The 21,753-nt window shown below is 35.8% G+C and overlaps 2 protein-coding genes across 2 annotated transcripts; both read right to left on the reverse strand.

Moving 5' to 3' along the window:
- Positions 1–327: 327 nt before the first annotated feature.
- On the reverse strand, positions 328–933 carry LOC129892742 (uncharacterized). The gene is made up of 2 exons (XM_055968305.1): positions 614–933; positions 328–472 (listed from the first exon to the last, which is right to left on the reverse strand). The coding sequence occupies exons 1-2, from the start codon at positions 931–933 to the stop codon at positions 328–330; spliced, it is 465 nt and encodes a 154-aa protein (XP_055824280.1).
- Positions 934–14,187: 13,254 nt separating this feature from the next.
- On the reverse strand, positions 14,188–15,857 carry LOC129892463 (UDP-glycosyltransferase 71K3-like). Its single transcript, XM_055968034.1, has one exon. The coding sequence runs from the start codon at positions 15,702–15,704 to the stop codon at positions 14,274–14,276; it is 1,431 nt and encodes a 476-aa protein (XP_055824009.1). The 5' UTR covers positions 15,705–15,857; the 3' UTR covers positions 14,188–14,273.
- Positions 15,858–21,753: the final 5,896 nt, after the last annotated feature.

Consider the following 21,753-nt stretch of genomic DNA (forward strand, 5'->3'; position numbering starts at 1 on the left):
GAGCAAGGAGGCACTGTCCAACCTCCCCAACTAGGCTGCCACCTCGGCTGCCACTATGGTGGTGGGCCTTGATGATGTGGCTGCCACTGGTGCTGCTGATGTGGCGGCCGACTTAGACTGGGTCCACTTGGGCTTTGTTGAGCTGCCTTTTTCTTGTCATTTGATTTTGAATTCTTCCTGTTTTTATTATTGTTGTTTTTTTATTGCTAGCAGAGGAGTCATTCGAAGAGGAAGAAGGTGCGGCAACCATGGCAGCGCTATCGGCCCGACTTTTGGATACACCATTTTCATGAGCTTGGCGAGCCTTTATGGTACACTCAGCCATTTTCAACCTGGAACGATAACTTTTAAAGGGGGAAATGGCTCTTGATTTTGTATAAAATCCACCGTACCACTATACGCCTCTGGTGAAGAGCTGGTAAGACGTAAAACCAGGCGACTATTAGTCACCGGAGTATCAACATCAGCCAACCTGTCCGTCAGAGATTATAAATAATTACAATAACTGTCAATTAAGGTGAAACCTTTGAAAACAGCATTCGTAAAGTCCTCCTCGAGATGGGTGGCTCAGGAGGCTTTGTTGTCTTGAAAAAGAGATTCAAGACAGTTCCACGCGCCCTCTGTCATATCATTGCATTTGAGGATAGCTAGAAGAAGATCAGGAACAATGGTAGTGTAAATCCATTGCAATATAACAACGTCTAGATGCTTCCAAAGAGCCAGATCAGCCAACTTGGTCATAGTGTAGGCAGCTAGAGCCGACGCTTCCATGGGTGGAACCAAATGATCGTAAAGATCATAAACCCTGGCAAGATTAATGAACAGAGTAGCCCAAGAATGATATAAGCCTTGCTCATTGTCTAATATTACGGGTACGAGAGACTTGATATTAGTGACGGTGAGAGCGAGATGAAATTTGGGCAAATCTGCCATGAGAAGAGATGAAAGAAGATAGAAAAAAGAAGAGATGAGGCTGGGATTAGGAGATCGTACTAGTCTGATACCATCAAAAGAAGTGAATTTCTTGCTTAATTTCGTTGAACTTGGTCAATATATACAAATTACAAGATATGCTAAATACAAAGATTGATACTAATAGTTAAACCTAAGGAACCTAAATATATGCTTGCTATAAATACAAAAGTATAATATTAATTAGAATATATTCAAAATATATTATTAAAGACATAAAATATTTTAACATATTCTAACATTTTTAAAACGCCACCAATTTTACGTCATTCAGAGTTAGGAGTAAAAAGTTATGCCCATTTTATTGGATATTGTCTATACTAGGCTGCCAGAGCAGGATTGAGGCCGCTGTAGCGGGATCGGATGGGGTTACCCTATAAACCCCTAAAAGGATGCTCTAAGATTGGAGAGAAAGGAGAAAGGGAATTCTAATGTGAGGAAGGCTATAACCCATTGATTTTAGGCCCATCTCCATAGTTTTTCCTTTTGGAAGTCAAGGATCATTCTATAATACTTCTACAACCGCTTGCCGCCCAGGTAAGCTAGGTTTCTCAATTGAGTAGTTATAAATTCATTCTCATTGCTTAATATGATGTAGATTGACAGGAAATTTTACGTCTAGGCCTTTAGGAAAATGGAGTCTGGATGATTAAATGATGGTTAATTGTTGTTTAGAGTTGGAATATATGTTGTGGGTTATGATTATTATGTGACTAGTGATAAAGGTCCAATATTTGAATGATAATCTTGGTAACAATGTTTAGAAGGCCAATGATTTTTGTGAGATTAAGTGTAGACAATAGCTGAGTAATAACGGAATCCTGGGACTTAGGGATTATGGGCTATTGATGTATATAAAGAGATGTGTTTATACAATAGCTATGTGTGTTTATGCTGATTATTCCCTGTGAATTACTTGACTGATGCGAATCATGAAATAAAGGATTAATGTGAATGACTTAGTGTTGATAGTCTCTTGCCATGAACCTATTTGATTACTTGTGGCTATAGGTTATGGTTTAGTCCATATCATAGAGATTCTCTTAATAGTATTCAAGTAATGTTGTGATATCTATCGTATATTTAATTAGTATAGTTGAGTGATTGATATGTTGTGAATCATTTACAATTTCAAAACTGTGAAATCTATAATCTTGAACTTGCTCTAATAAAAGTGATGCCTTGAATAGAGAAGCTTTGATAAATATTGTTAATGAAGGGAAAGATTGAATAAAACCAATGAAATAATTATTTGTGAACAATTGCATGCAATGAACCTATTACTTGATTGTGCAAGTATGTGAACTTCATTGTAGGCTATGATTGTGATTTTGGATCGGGTGTCACATTTCGACAAATATATTGAATCAAGTGTGATGTTCTGATATATATATATTTGATTGGGTGTTACATTCTGATATATATAGGATCGAGTATAATGTTTTGACACATATATTGGATCGGGTGTCACATTTTGACATATATATTAGATCGGATGTCATGTTCTAACACATATATAGTTTACATATGGGTTCTATTAGAGAACCATTATGTGGCTATCATCTCTGAATTGATCTTGACTATATGTGTGATGATAGAGAAATCCACTCGATTATAATTGAGAATACCCATCTTATATAATAATTGATATGAAAGGACCAAAGGTCCAAGTGTTAACATGTTGACTATTATATCTGATATTTACAATGTGAAACTGTATATTGCTCAAACAAGATAAATTGATAACATGTTCATGTATATGCCTATTTGGATTATGTTATGATTGCTAGACTTGTCTGCATCATAGGTGTGAGGTCATAGATATTTAAATAGAGAGTAATCGATGAATTTTTAAGTGAAATTAGTGACTCTAAGTCAGATATTGTTGAGGTCCTATGGACATATATGTTAAATGGGGATTTAAAGAGAATTCAGAGCTTCTGCCTCTGGATAGGCCACTCTAGCGGGAGGAATCCCAATGTGGCAAAGATACCAGAGTGGGATAGGTCCCGCCATAGTGGGCTAGTGTGGTTAGAGTATGAGCCTTAGCCCACATAAATGTTTCCCTCTTTCGAGTGAGATGTTAATTATTCTAGGGCCAGATGTTGGTGTGAAAGCTAAATTTAGTAGATTAGTTAGACAAAGTTAATAAGCCATGCAGTTTAGAAATTTATTTATGTGGTAGATAGCTAGGGATTGATCTGGATTAGAGTTGGCAGCTGACCAACTAGAAGGGATGAGAGTTAGGCTTGAAAGACTTTAATGAGGTTAATAAGAATTTGTGCATAAAGGTTTGGCAGTGTATTTCCTCAAGATCATGTTTTCTTCTTATTGATTTGTTTATATTATGCGGTGGATATCAGGTTTACCGATTATGCCTACCAGTACGTGTTGTCTGTACTGATTCTACTTTTGCTATGCTACTTGGTATAGTTTAGTTGCAGGGTCAGTAATGTTTCTTAGGTGGAGATGAAGATGATTCTCTAATAGCTTCAACTTTTTCTTTCTTATGGTGGGAGTAGTGTCATTACTTTATTTATACTCTGTATCTTTAGAAGATCTTATACCTCATTAGACTAATATCCTTGAGGGTGTTAGTACATTTCAAGTAATAAAAAATAGAGTTTTAAAGTTTTCAATGATAGTATTCCTGACTTTTTAGGTTGGTATTTGCCAATTGTTACACTTCTGCATGTTATGTCTATAAGGGTTCTCCTATCTTGATGTTAGAGTAAGTGCCCCGAATGATCCGGTGTGTTGGGTTGTGACAAGTTGGTATTAAAGCCCAAGTTAACAGTCTCTCAGTACAAGAGCAAGTGTAGAATAGACTCCTACGGATTGGTGTGTTGACGTCCATATCTAATCTTCGAAAAGTTATGATGCATTTTAGGAAGTAGTTTCATTTATTTTTTTCTTTCTTGTGGTTTGTTGTTTTTGATATGGGCTGAATCTAGTTGGTAATATCTGAATTGCGAGTGGTATCTTAATGAAGTAAACTTGATGCTATTGTCGCGGCTAAAGGGACCGAGAAGGTTTCAATTGGTATCTGGCCTTACAGGCTGTGTAAGTGCATGGATGATCAGTTAAATGTCATACATGAAGCAAACTAATTAAATAAGTTGACGTATTTGTGTGATGTAGCCTTGAATTGTGAATATGTTCAAAATGTTGCCTGAATAACTGCCAAGGTGTGAAGTATACTTACTTGAATGGCTAAAATTATGTGAGACCTGATTGCTTAGGTTTTTGTTAACTTGGTTATGAGCAATGGTCTAGTGATAAACTGTAACGTAATTGATGAACAAGTTGCTGACGTGCTAAATGATATACTTATGTGAGGAAATATAATTTTGAATTATGCATGGACTTACCATTGATAAAGATGGTAAGGGAAAAAATAATTTATGAATGTAGAGAAACTCTTATTTTAGGACAGTCAGGATTGGTTGAAAACTAAGTGAGAAAAGGGTTATTATTGCATAATAACAAAATTTGTTGTTACGAAAGATCTCCTCAACATATTTCATAACTGGTTTTAAATAATATGATGCTGAATTTTGGTCTATGCATTGCTTGAGTTGATCTTGGAATTATGATTAGAGGCCTTAATACGATTTCATGTGTTTACTAAGGTCAAGACTTGATTGAGGAAGTTCAGGTTATGTCATATTTGTGATCATGATTATTTTAGCTATTGAATTGAGTTTATGGGGACTCGAGAATTTAGTGTTGGTAAATTGTGTTTCTAATTGTCTTGATTTCTTAAGATATGGGAGTGGGTTAATATGGGTGATGAAAAAATCCATGTGGTGTGCAAGTTATTTCTCCAAGATGATAGGGGAAAGCTTTTCAAATGTGTAATGCTAGGTTCAACTTTGGGATAGATCCCGCCAAAATTCCGCTAAAAGAGTCAAGTTGGACTAAGCCATAAGTATGACAGACAATAAAGGGATTTAGGACAAGGAACACTTCCAATGAAAATCTTCTTGAGAATCTGTCCTTGTAATCGCTGATAGAGAGGGCTTGCCAGAGCGGGAACTGGCCCGCTAGAGCGAGATAGGGCAAGATAGAATCTCAGCACTGTCTCCTCTGTTTTGCCTTGTCCCACCCTTCTACTATGGAATGAGTAATAGTTAATTCTCTTATTTGAGTGGTTAAATCTATACACATTGTGTACTATTGAAGAGAATTTAATGAGAAATCATGCAACTAAGCTATAGGTCACGAGTCACGGGCAACAATTTAGTTGTTTTAGTTGTTGAATTTGAGGGTGGTGTAATGATTAGGGAGACATTGATTGTGATATTATTGCATATATATGGATGAAGTTTTAATGGACACAGTAGCATGTACGGAGATATAAAATATATGGATATTGGTGATAAACCTTAGGAGTTGGCAACGTTAGTGATGGCCTTTTTCTTGTACGTATTTTATGTACTTGTTAAATTACTTCATGATATGTATATATGTATATGAATAGGGAATCATGCTAGAATACATATGAAATGATCACTTCCTGACCTGTTTTATGATAATCCTATTCTTGGTAATATAATGTTGAATACCGAATGTAATTATGGCTGTTGGGATCGAGTGTCATATTCCGATACATAAATTGTATCGAGTATCATGTTTAGACACAAACCTTAAATCGAGTGTCATGTTTTGACATAAATAGGTGTTTGTAGGTCTCATATGAGGACTCTTTATTAAAAACGCCTGATATTGGCAAGGATGTGAATCTTATACTACACTTTAATAGTCCTATTGTGATAGGGAATTGCTTGAACTTGTTGGTTCTTTATTAATGCGTAAATATGTTGAATTGCATTTGTTCTTAGATCATGGAATGGGATGGAAAGTGTGATGCCTAGATCATTGCCGGTGAATGTGATTGATGCTCGATTATTGATTATGAATGATCATCCTTATAAACTTAATCATGATCTATTAATTTTTTTGTTTGATTTATGAGATACCTTGTGGTTACCGCTCTTTGAGTGGGGATGATATGCAACTTATAGCATTGGTTAGGGTATAAGTACCCGGATAAAAATTTTCCTATTATGAGAGTTGATAAGGTTTCAGTGATCATAGAATCCAATGAACCTTATGAATTGGGTGGTTTAGAGATATTTGACAGTCTTGAGGTGTAGTATTTGAGAAATATTTAAGGTGGTATCATGATATACGAGGGACGTAGTATCCCATAGAAACCTTTGGAATGGATTTTGAATTGGTAAAACTTTGGGTGTAATGTTTGACGTGAAAGGGTTAGTCTGGGATGTGATTCTTTCCTTAAGTCGTAGTGGTGTCTCACCATTGGTTTCATAGGACTCTTAGATCAGCTCATGCCCTCTCTTATGTCTTGGCATTTGGGGACGAATGAGTGGTAAATTGATATGTATTGTAACGATCTAGCCATTATTATTAAAAATATCTACGGTAAAGGTATACGAATCTCTTTCATCAAAAGACTAGGATCAATTTCTTGATATGTGAGTACATTATTATTGAATTAAGGTCGTACTATGCTTCTATCTCAAAGTTGAGTTGAAAGTGTCTTTCCAATTTAGTTTTGGACTTGAATTCAAACTAGGGTTAACTTCAAATGACCATATCTCTCAGCCTATAATGAATAAGGTAGCCTATATATTTAAAGGTCTATGAGTCTTGTTTCCAACATTATTAAGTTTACGTCACTCGGAGTTCGGAGTAAAACAATATGTCCATTTTACTGGATACTGTCCAGACTAGGCCGCTAAAGCGGGATTGAGGCCGCTGTGGTGAGATTCGATGGGCCAGAACTTAAAAGTGGTGTATTTTTATTATCTCCTTCTTTGCTTAAGTGCCAAAATAGATGAGGGTTATCCTAGAAACCCCCAAAAGGATGCTCTAGACTTGGAGAGAAAGGACAAAGGGAATTCTAACGCGAGGGCTATAACCTATGGATTTCAGGCCCATCTCCATAGTTCCTCTTTCTAGAAGTCAAGGATCATGCTATAATCCTTCTACAACTGCTTGGAACCCACGTAGGATGGGTTTCTCAATTGAGTATTTATAAATTTGTTCTCATTGCTTAATATAATGTAGATTGATGGGAGATTTCACTTCTAGGCCTTCGGACACGGAGTCTAATTGATTAAATAATTGTCAATTATTTTTTAGAGTAGGAATATATGTTGTGGGTCATGCTTATTATGTGATAAGTGATAAAGGTCCAATATTTGAATGTTAATCTTAGTAAAATTGTTTAGAAGTCCAATGATTCTTGTGAGATTAAGTGTACACAATAGATGGGTTATAACGGAAACTTGAGACTTGGGGATAATAGGCTATTGATATATAGAGAGAGATGTGTTTATACAATAGCTATATGTGTTCATGCTGATTATTCCCTGTGAATTACTTGACTGGTGCGAATCATGAAATAAAGGATTAATATGAATGACTTAGTGTTGACAATCTCTTGCCATGAACCTATTTGATTACTTGTGGTTATAGGTTATGGTTTAGTCCATATCATAGAGATTCTCTTAATAGTATTCAAGTAATGTTATGATATCTACCATACATTTAATTATTATGGTTGAGTGATTGATATGTTGTGAATCATTTACAATTTCAAAACTGTGAAATCTATAATCTTAAACTTGCTCTAATAAAAGTGATGCCTTGAATAGAGAAGCTTTGATAAAATATTGTTAATGAAGGGAAAGATTGAATAAAACCAATAAAATGACCACTTGTGAACAATTGCATTCAATGAACCCATTACTTGATTGTGGAAGTATGTGAACTACTTAATGTGGGGTGTGATTGTGATATTGGATCGGGTGTCACATTCTGACACATATATTGGATCGGGTGTCATATTTTGACACATAAATAAGATCGAGTGTCATATTTTGATACATATATTGGATCGGATGTGACGTTTTGATACATTTATAGTTTGGATATGGGTTCCATGAGAGAATCATTGTGTGGCTATCATCTGTGAATTTATCTTGACTATATGTGTGATGATAGAAAAACCGACTCAGTTATACTTGAGTATGCCCATCTTGTGTAATAATTGATATGAAAGGACCAAAGGTCCAAGCGTTAACATGTTGACTTTTATATCTGAGATTTACAATGTTAAACTGTATATAGCTCTAAAATAGTAAATTGATAACGTGTTTATGTATATGCCCGTTCGAATTATGTTATGGTTGCTAGATTTATCTGCATCGTAGGCGTGAAATTGTGGGTAAATAAGTGGAGTAATCGATGCATTGTTAAGTGAAATTAGTGACTCTAAGTCAGATATTGCTGAGGTCCTGTGGACATATGTGTTAAATGGGGGATTTGAAGAGAATTCGAAGCTTCTGTCTTCGGATAGGCCACTCTGGTGGGAGGAATCCCGCTGTGGCGAGGCTGCCAGAGCGGGATAGGTCCCGCCACAGTGGGCCAGTGTGGTTAGAGTATGAGCCTTAGCCCACATAAATATTTCCCTCTTTCGAGTGAGATGTTAATTATTCTAGGGCTAGCCAGATGTTGGTGTGAAAGCTAAAGGTAGTACGCTAGTTAGACAAAATTAATGAACCGTGTAGTTCAGAAACTCATCTATGTGTTAAATGGCTAGGCCTTGATCTGGATTAGAGTTGGCAAAAGACCAACTAAAAGGGATGAGAGTTAGGCTTGAACGACTTTAATGAGGTTAATGAGAATGATAAGAGTTTGTGCACAAATGTTTGGCGGTGTATTTCTTCAAGAGCATGTTTTTTTCTTGTCAATTTCTTTATATTATGCGGTGGGTATTGGGTTGACCGATGATGCCTACCAGTACTTGTTGTTTGTACTGATTCTACTATTGTTATGCCACTTGACATAGTTTGATTTCAGAGTGAGTGATGTTTCTTAGGTGAACATAAAGATGATTCTCCAATAGCTTCTACTAGGGGTGTACATGGACCGGGTTGATTTGGATTTTTTACAAACCAAATCAAACCATTTGTGTCGGGTTATTAAATTTATAAACCAAATCAAACCAATAAATGTCGGGTTTTTCGATATTAATTTTTCTTGAGTTTTTCAGATTTTTTGAGGGGTTTTGAGTTTTTTTGGGTTTCTCAGATTTTTCATAGTATCTAATAAAAAGAACAGAGTAGTGCTTCTTAAAAAGAGTTCTAGTACCAAATATCAACATATAAGATGGAGGCAGAACACTGTTTGAAGTTTTAACTTTATAAGATGAGCTTTTTTTGTATATTATTTAGATGAGCTTCTCAAGTCCAAATCTAAATGTAAGAAAGAAAACAAAAATTATGAAAAATTTTAAAAAAATATTTATAAATTATATTTTAATAAATATTTTTATGTATAACATAATTTAAAAGTAGTATATCTATAATCGGGTCGATTTGGGTTCGGTTTGACTTTTTTTAGTTAAAACCAAACCAACCCTATAATGGTCGGATTTTTTTTTCCAAACACCAAACCAAATCAAACCAAACCACTAGTCATTTTTTTTTCCGGTTTGGTTCGATTTGTCGGTTTGGTGCGGTTTATCGGTTTGCCCTGTACAGCCCTAGCTTCTACTCTTCCTTCCTTATGATGGGAGTTGTGTCATTACTTTATTTATATTTTGTATCTTTAGAAGCTCTTGTATCTAATTAGACTAGTATCCTTGGGGGTGTTAGTATGTTTCTAGTAATAAAAATTAGAGTTTTAAAGTTTTCAATTATAGTGTATTCCTAACTTTTTAGGTTGGTATTCGACAATTGTTAAACTTCTGCATGTTATTTCTGTAAGGGTTCTCCTATCTGGTGTTAGAGTAGGTGCCCGCACGGTCCATTGAATTGATCATGACATTTTCACTAAATCAAATTTAATTAATATTTTATTTTTATATTATTATTAAATAATATCATAACTATAATTAGTTTGGATGTGAAGTTCTTTAACCAAATGCAAAAAGGCCAACACACGTCAGTCAACTTGTCTAATGGTGTTACTCATGTTAGTCCTTTAATGGACAATAATAAACAAATCAAAACATGGAACTTGTGTTCTAATTTATTAACTTCAAAATGCACTTAAATAACAATTAAAGTAAGTGGGTTAACTATTTTGCCACTAAAAATATCGATAACAATACTGCACTTGATTAGGACTAAAATAATGACAAATTATCTGACATGTAAGTCTGAATTTCAAACATTTAGACAAGAACTTCAAATCAATCTCCAAACTGCTCATAGTAATAGTGTAATACATGTCCAAAATCAAACATTGGACAAGGATTTCGCTGCCACTTCCAATCCTTGTCTCCTCATTAAAATCTCAAACGATACTGACTTTCCTTTAATCATAAATTTTGAAGTTTGTAACTTAAAATTTTGAATTTTTAAAATTGTATATATATATATATATATATATTTTACTTGATAATGACTAAAGTTTTTTGAATGGAAATTTTAAAAACTAGTTTGAGCTCGTTTGTGGGAATTTTAAAATATTTGAAAATCAAATTTTCAAAATTTAATCAAAATTTATGACAATATTTGAAGTCAAATTTTCAAAATCTGAATTAAAATCTATGATCAAGCGCTAGCTAGATATATATGTAATTGTTTTTTTTTTATTTAATTGTCATGTTTTTGAAGTCAAGAAAAAATAAATTATTTTTGGGACATTATCCATCTAATAAGTTATCATACAACTAAAAGGCACGTAAAAATATTTTATTATTAATTGAGAATAGATTAATGTGATGAAAAAGGAAAAATTAATCATATTATCATTTTTTTTAAGAGTAAATACATTAAAACCCTCTGAACTTGACAACAAAATTTACTTTAACACTTTAACTACATGAAAGTTTAAATACCTCCTTAACATCTTTCAAGTCATTTTTTACAACCTGGCACCAACCCAGTTGAAGACTGGGTGTTGTTGAGCCACCTGATTTTTCATTCGGCCACATAGTTAATGAATTATAAATACTAAAATTCATTTTCTTGCTAATGTGATGAGTTTTTACAGATAATTGATGTGATCAACGTGTTTGATGAAATTTCCCAGCGAAAGCAAGACTTGTGTGTTGTGGAGATATTAGTCTCAAGAGTTGGTCATCTCGAAAGATGTTGCAAGGCTAATGTGTCACGATCCAACCCATCGGGTTATGCGGACACTCACTCTAACACCTAAGTAAGAAAATCCTTAATTTCCAAATGGTTATAGCATGCAGACGTTTTAACGAGAAACAAAATAACAATCTAACAGAGTTATGAAGTTGCTATATATTAGCTTAAAACTCTAAGGTTAATTACACAAATCATTCTTACACCCTCAAGGATACTAGTCTAAATAGGTACAAAGCTTTTAAGAATACAGTACATAAATAAAATAATGACACAACTTCCATCAATAAGAATGAATAGTAGAAGCCATTGGAGAATCATCTTCGTCTGCACCTATGGAGCATCACTGACCCTGTAATCCGACTATGCCAAGTGGCATAACAAGAGTAGTATAAGTACAAACAACATGTACTCTTAAGCATCATTGGTCAACCCGATACCCACCGAATAATATAAAGAAGTCAACCAGAAGAAGGACATGCTAAAACAAATACCCTGAGCCAACCTGTATGCACACACTCCAACCACCCTACTTGTCCGGATCACAAATAATATGAATCATGATATCACCTTCTACGTGGTCCGCTGCCACCTATAATAAAGATTAAGGCCTATCCCATCTATCACCATAGATGAGTTTCCGACTACACATCACCCCAAATCCGTCTAACTCACTCATTACACTCATACATGTTACTCTTGCCAAAATCTGGCTCTGGACCACGTAATATACTATAAAAAAGCTTCACTAACCATCGCAAACTGAACTTAACTAAACATTCTTCACAAGACATAACCTAGTCACTTCATCCTCATATCAATCACTCTACTTCTTACTTGTACACCTTCCCATACCTAGGATACTGAGCACATCTAACCTCCACAATATGGCAACACCAATAACACCACCACAATATAGTAACACAGATAATACCACCATATTATAGTAACACAGATGACATTCAAACTTCCGGTCTTTTCACATCAGTTATTTCACATAATGGGCATGGTCAGTCACAGTTGTGTCAATTGCAATTACAATAGTAATCGCACATAGAATTGTATTCACTCACAAGAAATCAGTCAACAATGGTTCTCTCATGGAACACACACCCAAACTATTAGTATGTGTCAGCATGACACTTGATCCAATAGTTAGTATGTATCAGCGTGATACTCGATTCAATATTTAGTATGTATCGGCGTGACACTCGATTCAATATGTACTAGAGTGGTACATAATTCAATAGGTATCAGCGTGGTACTCGATCCAATATCATAATCACAATCATAATTGCAATTACAATGCATGGTTAGCACACTTACAAAATAAAATATCAGTTTCATTACATGTAATCGTTCAGGTTTATGATATGTGATTATCACATGAGTCCTTTATGTTCGTTCCTTCTATTTTATAAACACGCATTACTCAATTACTTTATAGGAAATAATCAGCATGAACATGCACAATTAGACATACATGCATAACCCTCTATATACATCAATAGCCAATACTGTACCCCTTTTTTATATCACAAGTCTCACGATCCCATTATAACCAACGACCCCCTATACGAAATCCTCATACGAAAATCATTAGCCTTTTCGACAGTTTTCATCAAGGTTTACATTCACAAAAGGACCACTACCACTAGTCACAGAATAATCCTGACACCACATCATATATTCATACTCTAAGCAACAATAAAAACTATTTAACCATCTAGATTCCATGCCCACAGGCCTAAATATTAAATCTCCCCTCAATTTACATTAAATTAAGTGATGGGAAAGAGTTTTATAACTACTAAATTAAGAAAATCTAGCCTATCTAGGCGCCAAGCAGCTGTAGAAGGATTGTAGCACGATCCCCAACTTCTAGAAGGAGAAACAATGGAGAAAGGCCAGAAATCTGCGGATTGTAGCCTTCCTTGCGCTAGAATTTCCTTCCTCCCTTCTCTCCAATCCTAGAGTGGATTTTTTAGGATTTCTAGGGTAACCCTTGTCTATTTTCACACTTAAGGGAACAAGGTGAAAATAAGCATTCGTGTCTTTTAATTCTGTCCCCGATTATCTCGTCATGGCAGCTCCCATCTGACTGTGGCAGTCCCACTGTGGCGGAAATATTTTCGCTATGATGGATTGATACAGACCCGGATCAACTTATGTAAAGGAGCTTGGAAGATGCATTGATGTGCCTTGAAACTGATTCTGTTATTTCTATTAGTTAGTTATTAGACTAATTATGTCAGCAATTGTGATTAGTTGCTAGTGTAGTTAATCAGTTGAGTAGTGAGTTAGTTAGTTACAGCTTAGTGAGCTATCATATCAGTATAAAGGTAACGACTACCATTCGGTTGTGATTATGCAAGATATTTCTCTCAAACATTTTGTTTATTTTCTTCGTTTTATGTTTATATTTGTATTAGTAAATTTATTCAAATAAATTAGCTTACAAGTTTTATTACTTAGAGAGAGTTGTTTGCTGCTAAATAATATCCAATACAAATCAATACGATATTTGAAATGTGAGTTGTTTAATATTTACTAATTCAAAAGCAAATATATGTGGTTTTCTAATTATTTGTATTTTGAACAATTTATAAAATTGCATACATATTAAAACTACTACTTGCAACTTTTATGTGTGAAGGTAGATGACTTATTCGATTTTTACTATTATTTATCATCTTTTCGATTTTAAAAATAGATGATTTGTCATTTTTAAATTAATAATTGACGTTTTGTGAGTGATCACAATTTATTAAGACGACAATTACTTACCCTCAAATAATTCAAGTAGAATATCAAAATGAATAAAAAGCGTTGCAAAGAAAATACACAAATGTATAGAAAGTGGAGGATTTTTTGCAAACAAATAATATTTTTAACGAAATATAGTAATACAGATTATTTTTAATACATCAAACCAAATAATAGATAAGAAATAAGCTTAGCGCTACTAATCTCACTATTACTAATTTCAACACTGCTAATCTTAAAATTACTAATCCCAATAGTACTAATACACCCTATTCAATATAATTTTAATCCACTCTACCATAGGAATGGATAAATATACCCATACCTTAATAATACCTTTTATTTGATATATACTGATATGAAACAAGACTCTGTTAACATAAGGAGTAGAGAGTAAAAATTCTAGGAATCAAGAATAGTTTCAATGAATCGTCCTAGAGAAATGAAAGAGGATCCACCCTCCATCAACGCCTTCCTGCAAATTTCTCCCGTGTCCTTGACTCTCTTCCTCAGGGGATTTTCAGTGTCCATTGTGCATCTTATAGCTTTCTCCATCTCCTCTGCCTTCACAATTTCACAATGATCAGTATTGTGCATCCTGTAATCCAGTGTCAGCTCCACTGCCATCTCAAGATCTTTCACCAATTGAAACGCGTTAATGTGTTGTTCTGCATAAAGGGGCCATGTCACAATTGGTACTCCATGCCATAGACTCTCTATAGTCGAATTCCATCCACAATGAGATATGAATGCTCCAGTGGCCTTGTGAGCCAAGATATCGACTTGAGGTGCCCATCCACATATTATTCCTTTGTTTTTTGTCCTCTCCAAGAATCCTTCTGGCAATATCTCCTCTAGATTTGTAGTTTCAGCGTTCACAGGCGGGCGTATTGACCACAAGAATCTAACCTCACTTCGTTCAAGTCCAATTGCCATCTCGATAAGCTGTGATGGCTCAAAAACACCCTCGCTTCCAAAGCAAAGAAAAAGAACAGATGAAGGTGGCTGCTGGTCTAGCCATTTCATGATTTCTTTATGTTCAGATTTGGAATTTCCCTTACCTTTTTGTGCTTCAAGGTCAAGAAGAAATCCTACTGTGTAAACTGGAGGTAATTCAGGATCAGATGCTAAGCTATTGACAGCGTGACTTTCGAATTCCGCAACCGTGTTGATGAGAATTCCTTTGGTTTCTTTGAACCTGACACCATGGTTGCGGAATGAGTCATAACCTTCCTTGACAAATGCAAACGTAGGCAAGACTTTTGAGGGTACCGGATGAGCATAGGCTGCTATATTAAAATCGCCATCAGATCGATTAAATTCTCTCCCAAATTGGTCATGCCAAACGGAAAGGTAAAACAGGAAACCAAGAAAACCAGCACCAGAAGTGAAGAAAAGATAGGAAGGAATGTCAAGTTCATTTGCTACATCAATCATGGAACTGCAAAACATGTCAAAGACTAATCCAATAATTTTCGGGTTCGAATCAGTATCAGGCCATGACTTGTTGCTGATAATTGCATCTTTAACAAGGGGTCGATAATTTGCTATCAAAAGAGAGATGTACTTCTCAATAGACTTGGCTAGTTCTTCTGAAGATGGCGGTTCGATTTGAGCAAGTGTGATGTATCTAATTCGACTTCCCTCAGGAGCAGAGGAACTTCGCTTGATGTAGGCATCTATGCTGGAATCCCATGGTGGGGGTGGCCTTATAATAAGAATTGTTACACATAGCCTTTCATCTCTATTAACCAACTTCTCTGCAAACTTGCATATCGAAACAAGGTGACCGATGGATGGGGCAGGCACAAATACCAGCTCTAATTTCCTCATCTTTCAAACTACCTAATTAATCAGAAGATGAAAATCTTTGATGCTATAAGAATGGATGTGTGATAATTTTGTAGTGGTGCTTCTGCCTCTCTTCTTTGAGTGATGTTAATTGGGGTACAGCTCAAAAAGGATAATACTCAGGCCCACGTTATAAGATATTACTTATTTTATTTTATGTTAATTTATTTATTTGATTTTGACTTAAATGTTATTGGATACTAAGACGATAATGTAAACGAAAGATACTATGTTGGATATCTCAAAAAAAAAATCTCGAGGGAATTAAAAAAAAAAATAAGAATATACTCATAAAAATATCACAAATAAAATTTTAAAAAAATAAAATATACATAGATCTTATCGTAATTTTATTATGATAAAAAAGTTATTTCCACAGATAACGAGGGAATAGATATGTTATAGAAAAGAGTGGAAAGGAAAGGGACGTTTCATTTTTTATTTGATTGTTTCGTATGGGTATGGGTGCCTGTATAAGCTAGGCAATGCAATTTGTCCTTTGCTTTTTGTCTTCGATTTACTCGAGGTGATTACAAATATTAGATTGTTGATGTGAAGGTTAAAAAAAAATCACTAGTCTCTTTCTTTCTCCACCCACTTTTCTAGCACGGAGTTATTTTCATGATAAAAAATGTTAATATGTGATACTTTGATTTTTCAAATAATGAAAATTATTAATAGATTATTTTAAGCAAAGAGTGGTTGGTGACTGGACAGGTGTTGGACACATAATTTAATTAGGTAGCTTGCGAAATCATAACGCATTTGTGAAACACATGTATTGATCTATTTTTTTTTTTTGTTTTTCCTCTCTTGTTCTTCTCTCTTAAGTCGAGGGTATTTCAAAAATAACCGTTCTACCTTTCAAGGTGGGGATTACGTCTGCGTACACTCTACCCTCCTCAGATCCCACTTGGTGGGATTATACTGGGTTTGTTGTGACTTCTTCTTGTTGTTGTTAAACTTTGTCTCCGTTGATTATTTATGTGTAGAATAAAAAATTATGTGCAATAAAAAATTATATAAATGACTTTGACATTCCAACTTTGTAGATTTTTTATTTTTTATAAGTTGTAATCCTTCTCATATTAATATGATGAAAAAAATACATCTTAAAATATTGATCAAGGTTCATGTGATTTGACCTCGAGAAGAGAAAAAATGACAAGTAAGAATGAAAGAAAGGATTATCATAGTTTTTTTCTGTAATGACTTGTCGCCATCGTTACTGTTAAGCCGACAGGGAAGGAATTCGGGCCAGAAAATTTCGAGCAGTAGCTTGAGAAATTTTGAGTCTAGGTTAGACTTGGACAAAATCTAAGCCAGGTGAAGTCTATGGTGATCTGAAAATGGATGGGAATTGAACCTATAGCTTATTTGAGTTAGTTGATAGACAATACGATACAGAGCTTGTACGACTTCACAGAATTGCATTCGGACGAGTAAAACTCTCAAAATTGAACTTGGCGTAAAGGGTATAGGTTAAGGCATCATGGGGTGAGGGTATGTTGTGATATGGGAGACTTGGAGACTCTTTATGAGTTCTTTGTCTCCGTACATCTCGACAAAGAAAGAATAATCCTGCCAGAGCAGGATAGTCCTGCTGTGGGGGGATAGTCGCGAATAAAGATGGGAGGAGTTCCCAAAATTATTTTTAGTCATCCCACTTCATTCTTAAAAGACCAGAAGCGACCTATGGAAAATTCTTGCATATATCCATCATATTTTATGCTAAAGGTAAGTAAATCACTCCCTTAATTTGTATGTTGATTCCTAGAACCTAGAAATTATGGTTGGTGATCATTAGGGGAGGATTTTGGCCTGAAACTAATGGTGGGAAATAGCCTTAGATGGGGGTTTGGATCATGGGTTTTGCCTAAGAGGAGAATTATATTATAATTCATGTGAATTAGGTTATTGTATTGATCCTTTGTATGTGTGTTACTGATTTTAGACCAAGAACAAGCTGAATGATCTCAAAAAGGGAAAGCTCCAGCACTTTAGAGTTGTTAAAACTTGGTTTTGAGGTAGATGATGGTTTATCTTTCCGTATATATTATATATGCTTGCTAATTGCTCCACTGTATGCATATGTGTATGTGAATAGGGAAATATAAAATGAACCAAGTGAAATGACTGCTTATTATGTATGGCTTGTGATGAACCTATCCTTAGTATATATAACCGTTGAACTATTCACTATATTTGTGGTTGATTATGTATGAATGGATCGAATGTCATATTCCGAAATATAACTAGATTGGGTGTCATGTTTTGATACTTATTTGGATCGGGTGTCACATTCCGATATAATATTAGACCTAGTGTCACGTTCCGATACACTAATAGGTATTTGTAGGTCCCATGAGAGGACCCCTTCTTGAATATGCATGATAACTAGGATTATTAATATGTAAGTATGCTTAAGTATTGGATATAAGGTGATAAGTGATAAGTCTACTTTGTATATGTGTGTTTACTGTGTTGTAATTACTTGCTCATGTCTTACTTACTGGCTAGCCGCTCGATTCTATTAAAACATTATTGTCGTTGTGTGTTGATGCTGTACTTGCTCTGTCTTGTTAAGTAGAGGCATCTTCTGGCGGCTTTTGAGAGACCTCGCTTAGAAGATTGTTGATCTATTAGAGTTCAAAGAGTGAGCCAGTTCTTTCAGGCTACCATGAGCTCTTCTATATCTTGGTCCTTCAGTCAGGACCCAAAATTTTAGACATTGGTTTAATTTATGACTCTTGGGGTTGCATCCCCGTCTTTTAGACTTGTTGTTTCTTAGATTTTTGGTATTTTAACTTTTAGATTCTAGGGGTATTTCCACATGTTTTGCTGAACTGACTGAGTTTATGGAGACTCAGCACCTATTATCTTATATTTAATGTGTTTAGTACCTTAAATTGAGCTGCAATAATGGTTCTCCCACCAGAGGGTTAGTGTGGTGATAATCACGGAGGGGTTAGGGTTATGGCAAAATTGGTATTAGAGCCTTAGATTTGTTGATCTCATTGTACAAAAATAAGTCTACTAGAGTCTTGAAAAATAGTAAAAAGACGTTTGTACTTTTCTTCGAGAGGCTACATGACTTTATGAAAAGTTTCTTTATCTTCTTTCCCCTCGTGCTATAACTTGATTTTGATTGGTATCTGGTGATCCAAATTGGTATCTAACATCTTTCACTCTCTTGTACGTAGATGGTGAACACAGGCTATAATGTATGGCCCATAGCTCCTACTAAACCAGAGGAAGAGCCATTTGCGAGAGGACTCGACCGAGGAAGGGGCAGAAGAAGAAGATGCGGCAGAGGTCTGGAAATAGTAGCTCCTGCCAAGGGTAAGGCTCCGATTGAGGAAATACCAAGAGAGGAGGTTCTTTCCACACCCAGGATGATCCAGAGAAGAACACAGAGGTTGAGGAAGATGAGACAGCTGAATAGGTAGAGGACACCTAAGCTGGGGCTGCCGGTCTTTCCCTAATAGACCCAATATTAGTGTAGCAGATTATGGCCTTCTTGAGTAGGTTGGCTGGTAATGAAGCTATTCCCACCATGCTCGGAACTCTAATTACTTGCTCATTTGTTGTGCAACTCTCGTGTGGATAAGGTGGTAGGCGTTGATGCCTTCTTTAGACTACTTATGGGCTCACCGATGACCGGTACTGAGCATGACATGCTCACCAACTTTCTAAAAGCCTCTAGTTTTGCATGGTTCGGAGAGTGAGGATGACTATAAGTTCATCCTTGATTGTTTTGACAGGTTGCAAAAATTGGAGATAGTTCACCAGCACGGGATAGAGTTTGTGACTTTTTAGCTATAGGGTAAGGCCAAACAGAAGTGGAGGGCATATGTGGAGTGTCGCTTGCCAGTATTTTCCCCACTTACCTAGTCCAGTTACATGCCTTATTTCTGAAAAAATATGTGCCATGTAGCTTGAGAGATCGTAAGAAGGATGAGTTCATGGCATTTGATCAGAGTAATATGACAGTGGTTTCCTATGAGGTCAAATTTCATTCATTGTCCATGTATACTACTCAACTGGTAACCACAGAGGAGAGAATCCAATTATTATTAAAGGGGTTGAACCTCGAGTTGTAGATTTCTTTTGTTCATATGACTTCATCAGGAAAGAGTTTCAATGAGGTTGCAGACTTTGTGAAAAAAGTAGAGGGTGTGCGACGGGATGGGCAGGCTAAAGGTATGCTAAGAAGACCAAAAACACAGGTAACTTCCAAAAATCCTATTCTAGAGGGTCAAGAAGGGCGATGATTGTATCTCAGCCAATATAGTCAACAATGCCCGCTTCTACGGGTGGTGTTTTAGGTACTCCACAACAGTATCCTACCTAGGAAGGCCAATGATCTTCTTTTGTGCCAAGTAATAGGCTATCTCTTGAGCGCGTCTGTTACAACTGTGGAGAGCCGGGGCAGTTAGGGAGAGAGTGTCCCCACCCTCGCGGGATAGAAAATTATAGTAAGCCAGGGCAGTGGTACCCACAGGCGGAGGTGGAAATGGTAGAGGACGTTCACAAATTAAGCGGAGAGGAAATTCGAAAGGTCGTGTAGGCCGAGGTAATAGTAGTACAGGTCGAGGAGTGGTGCAGCCAGGCAGGGAGGTTGCCTGTATCTTGACAAGGCTCAGTTATATGCCTTTCCAGGCAATACAAAGGTTGTGGCATCTGATACTGTAATTACATGTACTATTTTTGTCTGTGACTGGATGGCTACTCTTTTATTTGATCCAGATTCTACTTATTCATATGTTTTAGTGAAGTATGCCTTGGGTTTTGATGCGATGTGTGATGTACTTGATGCCCCTATCCATGTTTCTACGCCTATTGGAGAGTCTGTCATTGTCACCCATGTTTATTGTGCTTGTCTTGTTATATTTATGGGGTTCCAGACTTAGGCTGAATTAGTGATTCTAGACATGACTGATTTTGATATGATCTTAGACATGACTTGGTTGTCCCCTTATTATGATGTGTTTAATTGTAATAGTAAGACTGAGACTCTAGAGATCCCGAGGAGGGAAAGGTTAGAGTGGAAATGGGTGTATAAGCTTAAGTCAGCTAAGGCTATATCCTTTCTCCAGGCTAGAAAAATTATGGAGTAGGGTTGTTTAGATTATTTTTTTCATATTCAAAATATTGATGTGGAGTCTCCCTCCATTGAGTCTATTCTGGTAGTGTATAAATTTTTATAAGTGTTTCCTATAGACTTGTTTGGTATGCCTCCTGATAAAGACATAGATTTCTGTATTGACCTGAGCCGGATATTCTCCCAATATCTGAGCTTAAGGCTCAAATCCAAGTCAAATCCAAGAACTTCTTAATAAAGGATTTATTTGTCCTAGTGCTTCTCCGTGGGGTGCTCCGATCTTTTTTGTTAAGAAAAAAATAGTAGCATGAGAATGTCCATAGATTATCAACAACTAAATAGGGTCAACATTCGAAATAAGTATTCGTTTCCTAGTATAGATGACCTTTTTGATCAGTTGGAAGGTGAATCAGTCTTTTCAAAAATTGATTTCAGGTCTGGGTACCATTAGCTGAATATTAGACCTGAGGATGTGGCTAAGATAACTTTTAAAACCAGATATAGGCATTTTTGAATTTTTGGTGATGTCATTTGAGTTAACCAATGCACCTGCAACATTTACGAGTTTAATGAATGGGAAATTCAAGCTATTTCTAGGTTTATTCATGATCGTGTTTATAGATGACATTCTGGTATATTCAAAGAGTAAGGAAGAACATGCAGACCATCTTCGCATTGTTCTGGGTGTCCTGGGGAAACATAATGTGTATGCAAAATTCTCTAAGTGTGAATTCTGGTTGTCTTTAGTTTACTTCTTGAGGCGTGTTGTTTTAAAAGAATGGGTAATGGTAGATCCACAGAATATCAAAGCGGTTAAGAACTGGGGTCATCCTAGCTCTATGACTTATGTTAGGAGTTTTGTGGGAATTGCTAGTTATTATTGCTGGTGCATGAGGACCTTTGCTTTTATCGCTACCCATTTAAAAA

Source organism: Solanum dulcamara, chromosome 6 (genome assembly GCF_947179165.1).
Source record: "Solanum dulcamara chromosome 6, daSolDulc1.2, whole genome shotgun sequence".
In the NCBI taxonomy this organism is placed as follows: domain Eukaryota; kingdom Viridiplantae; phylum Streptophyta; class Magnoliopsida; order Solanales; family Solanaceae; genus Solanum; species Solanum dulcamara.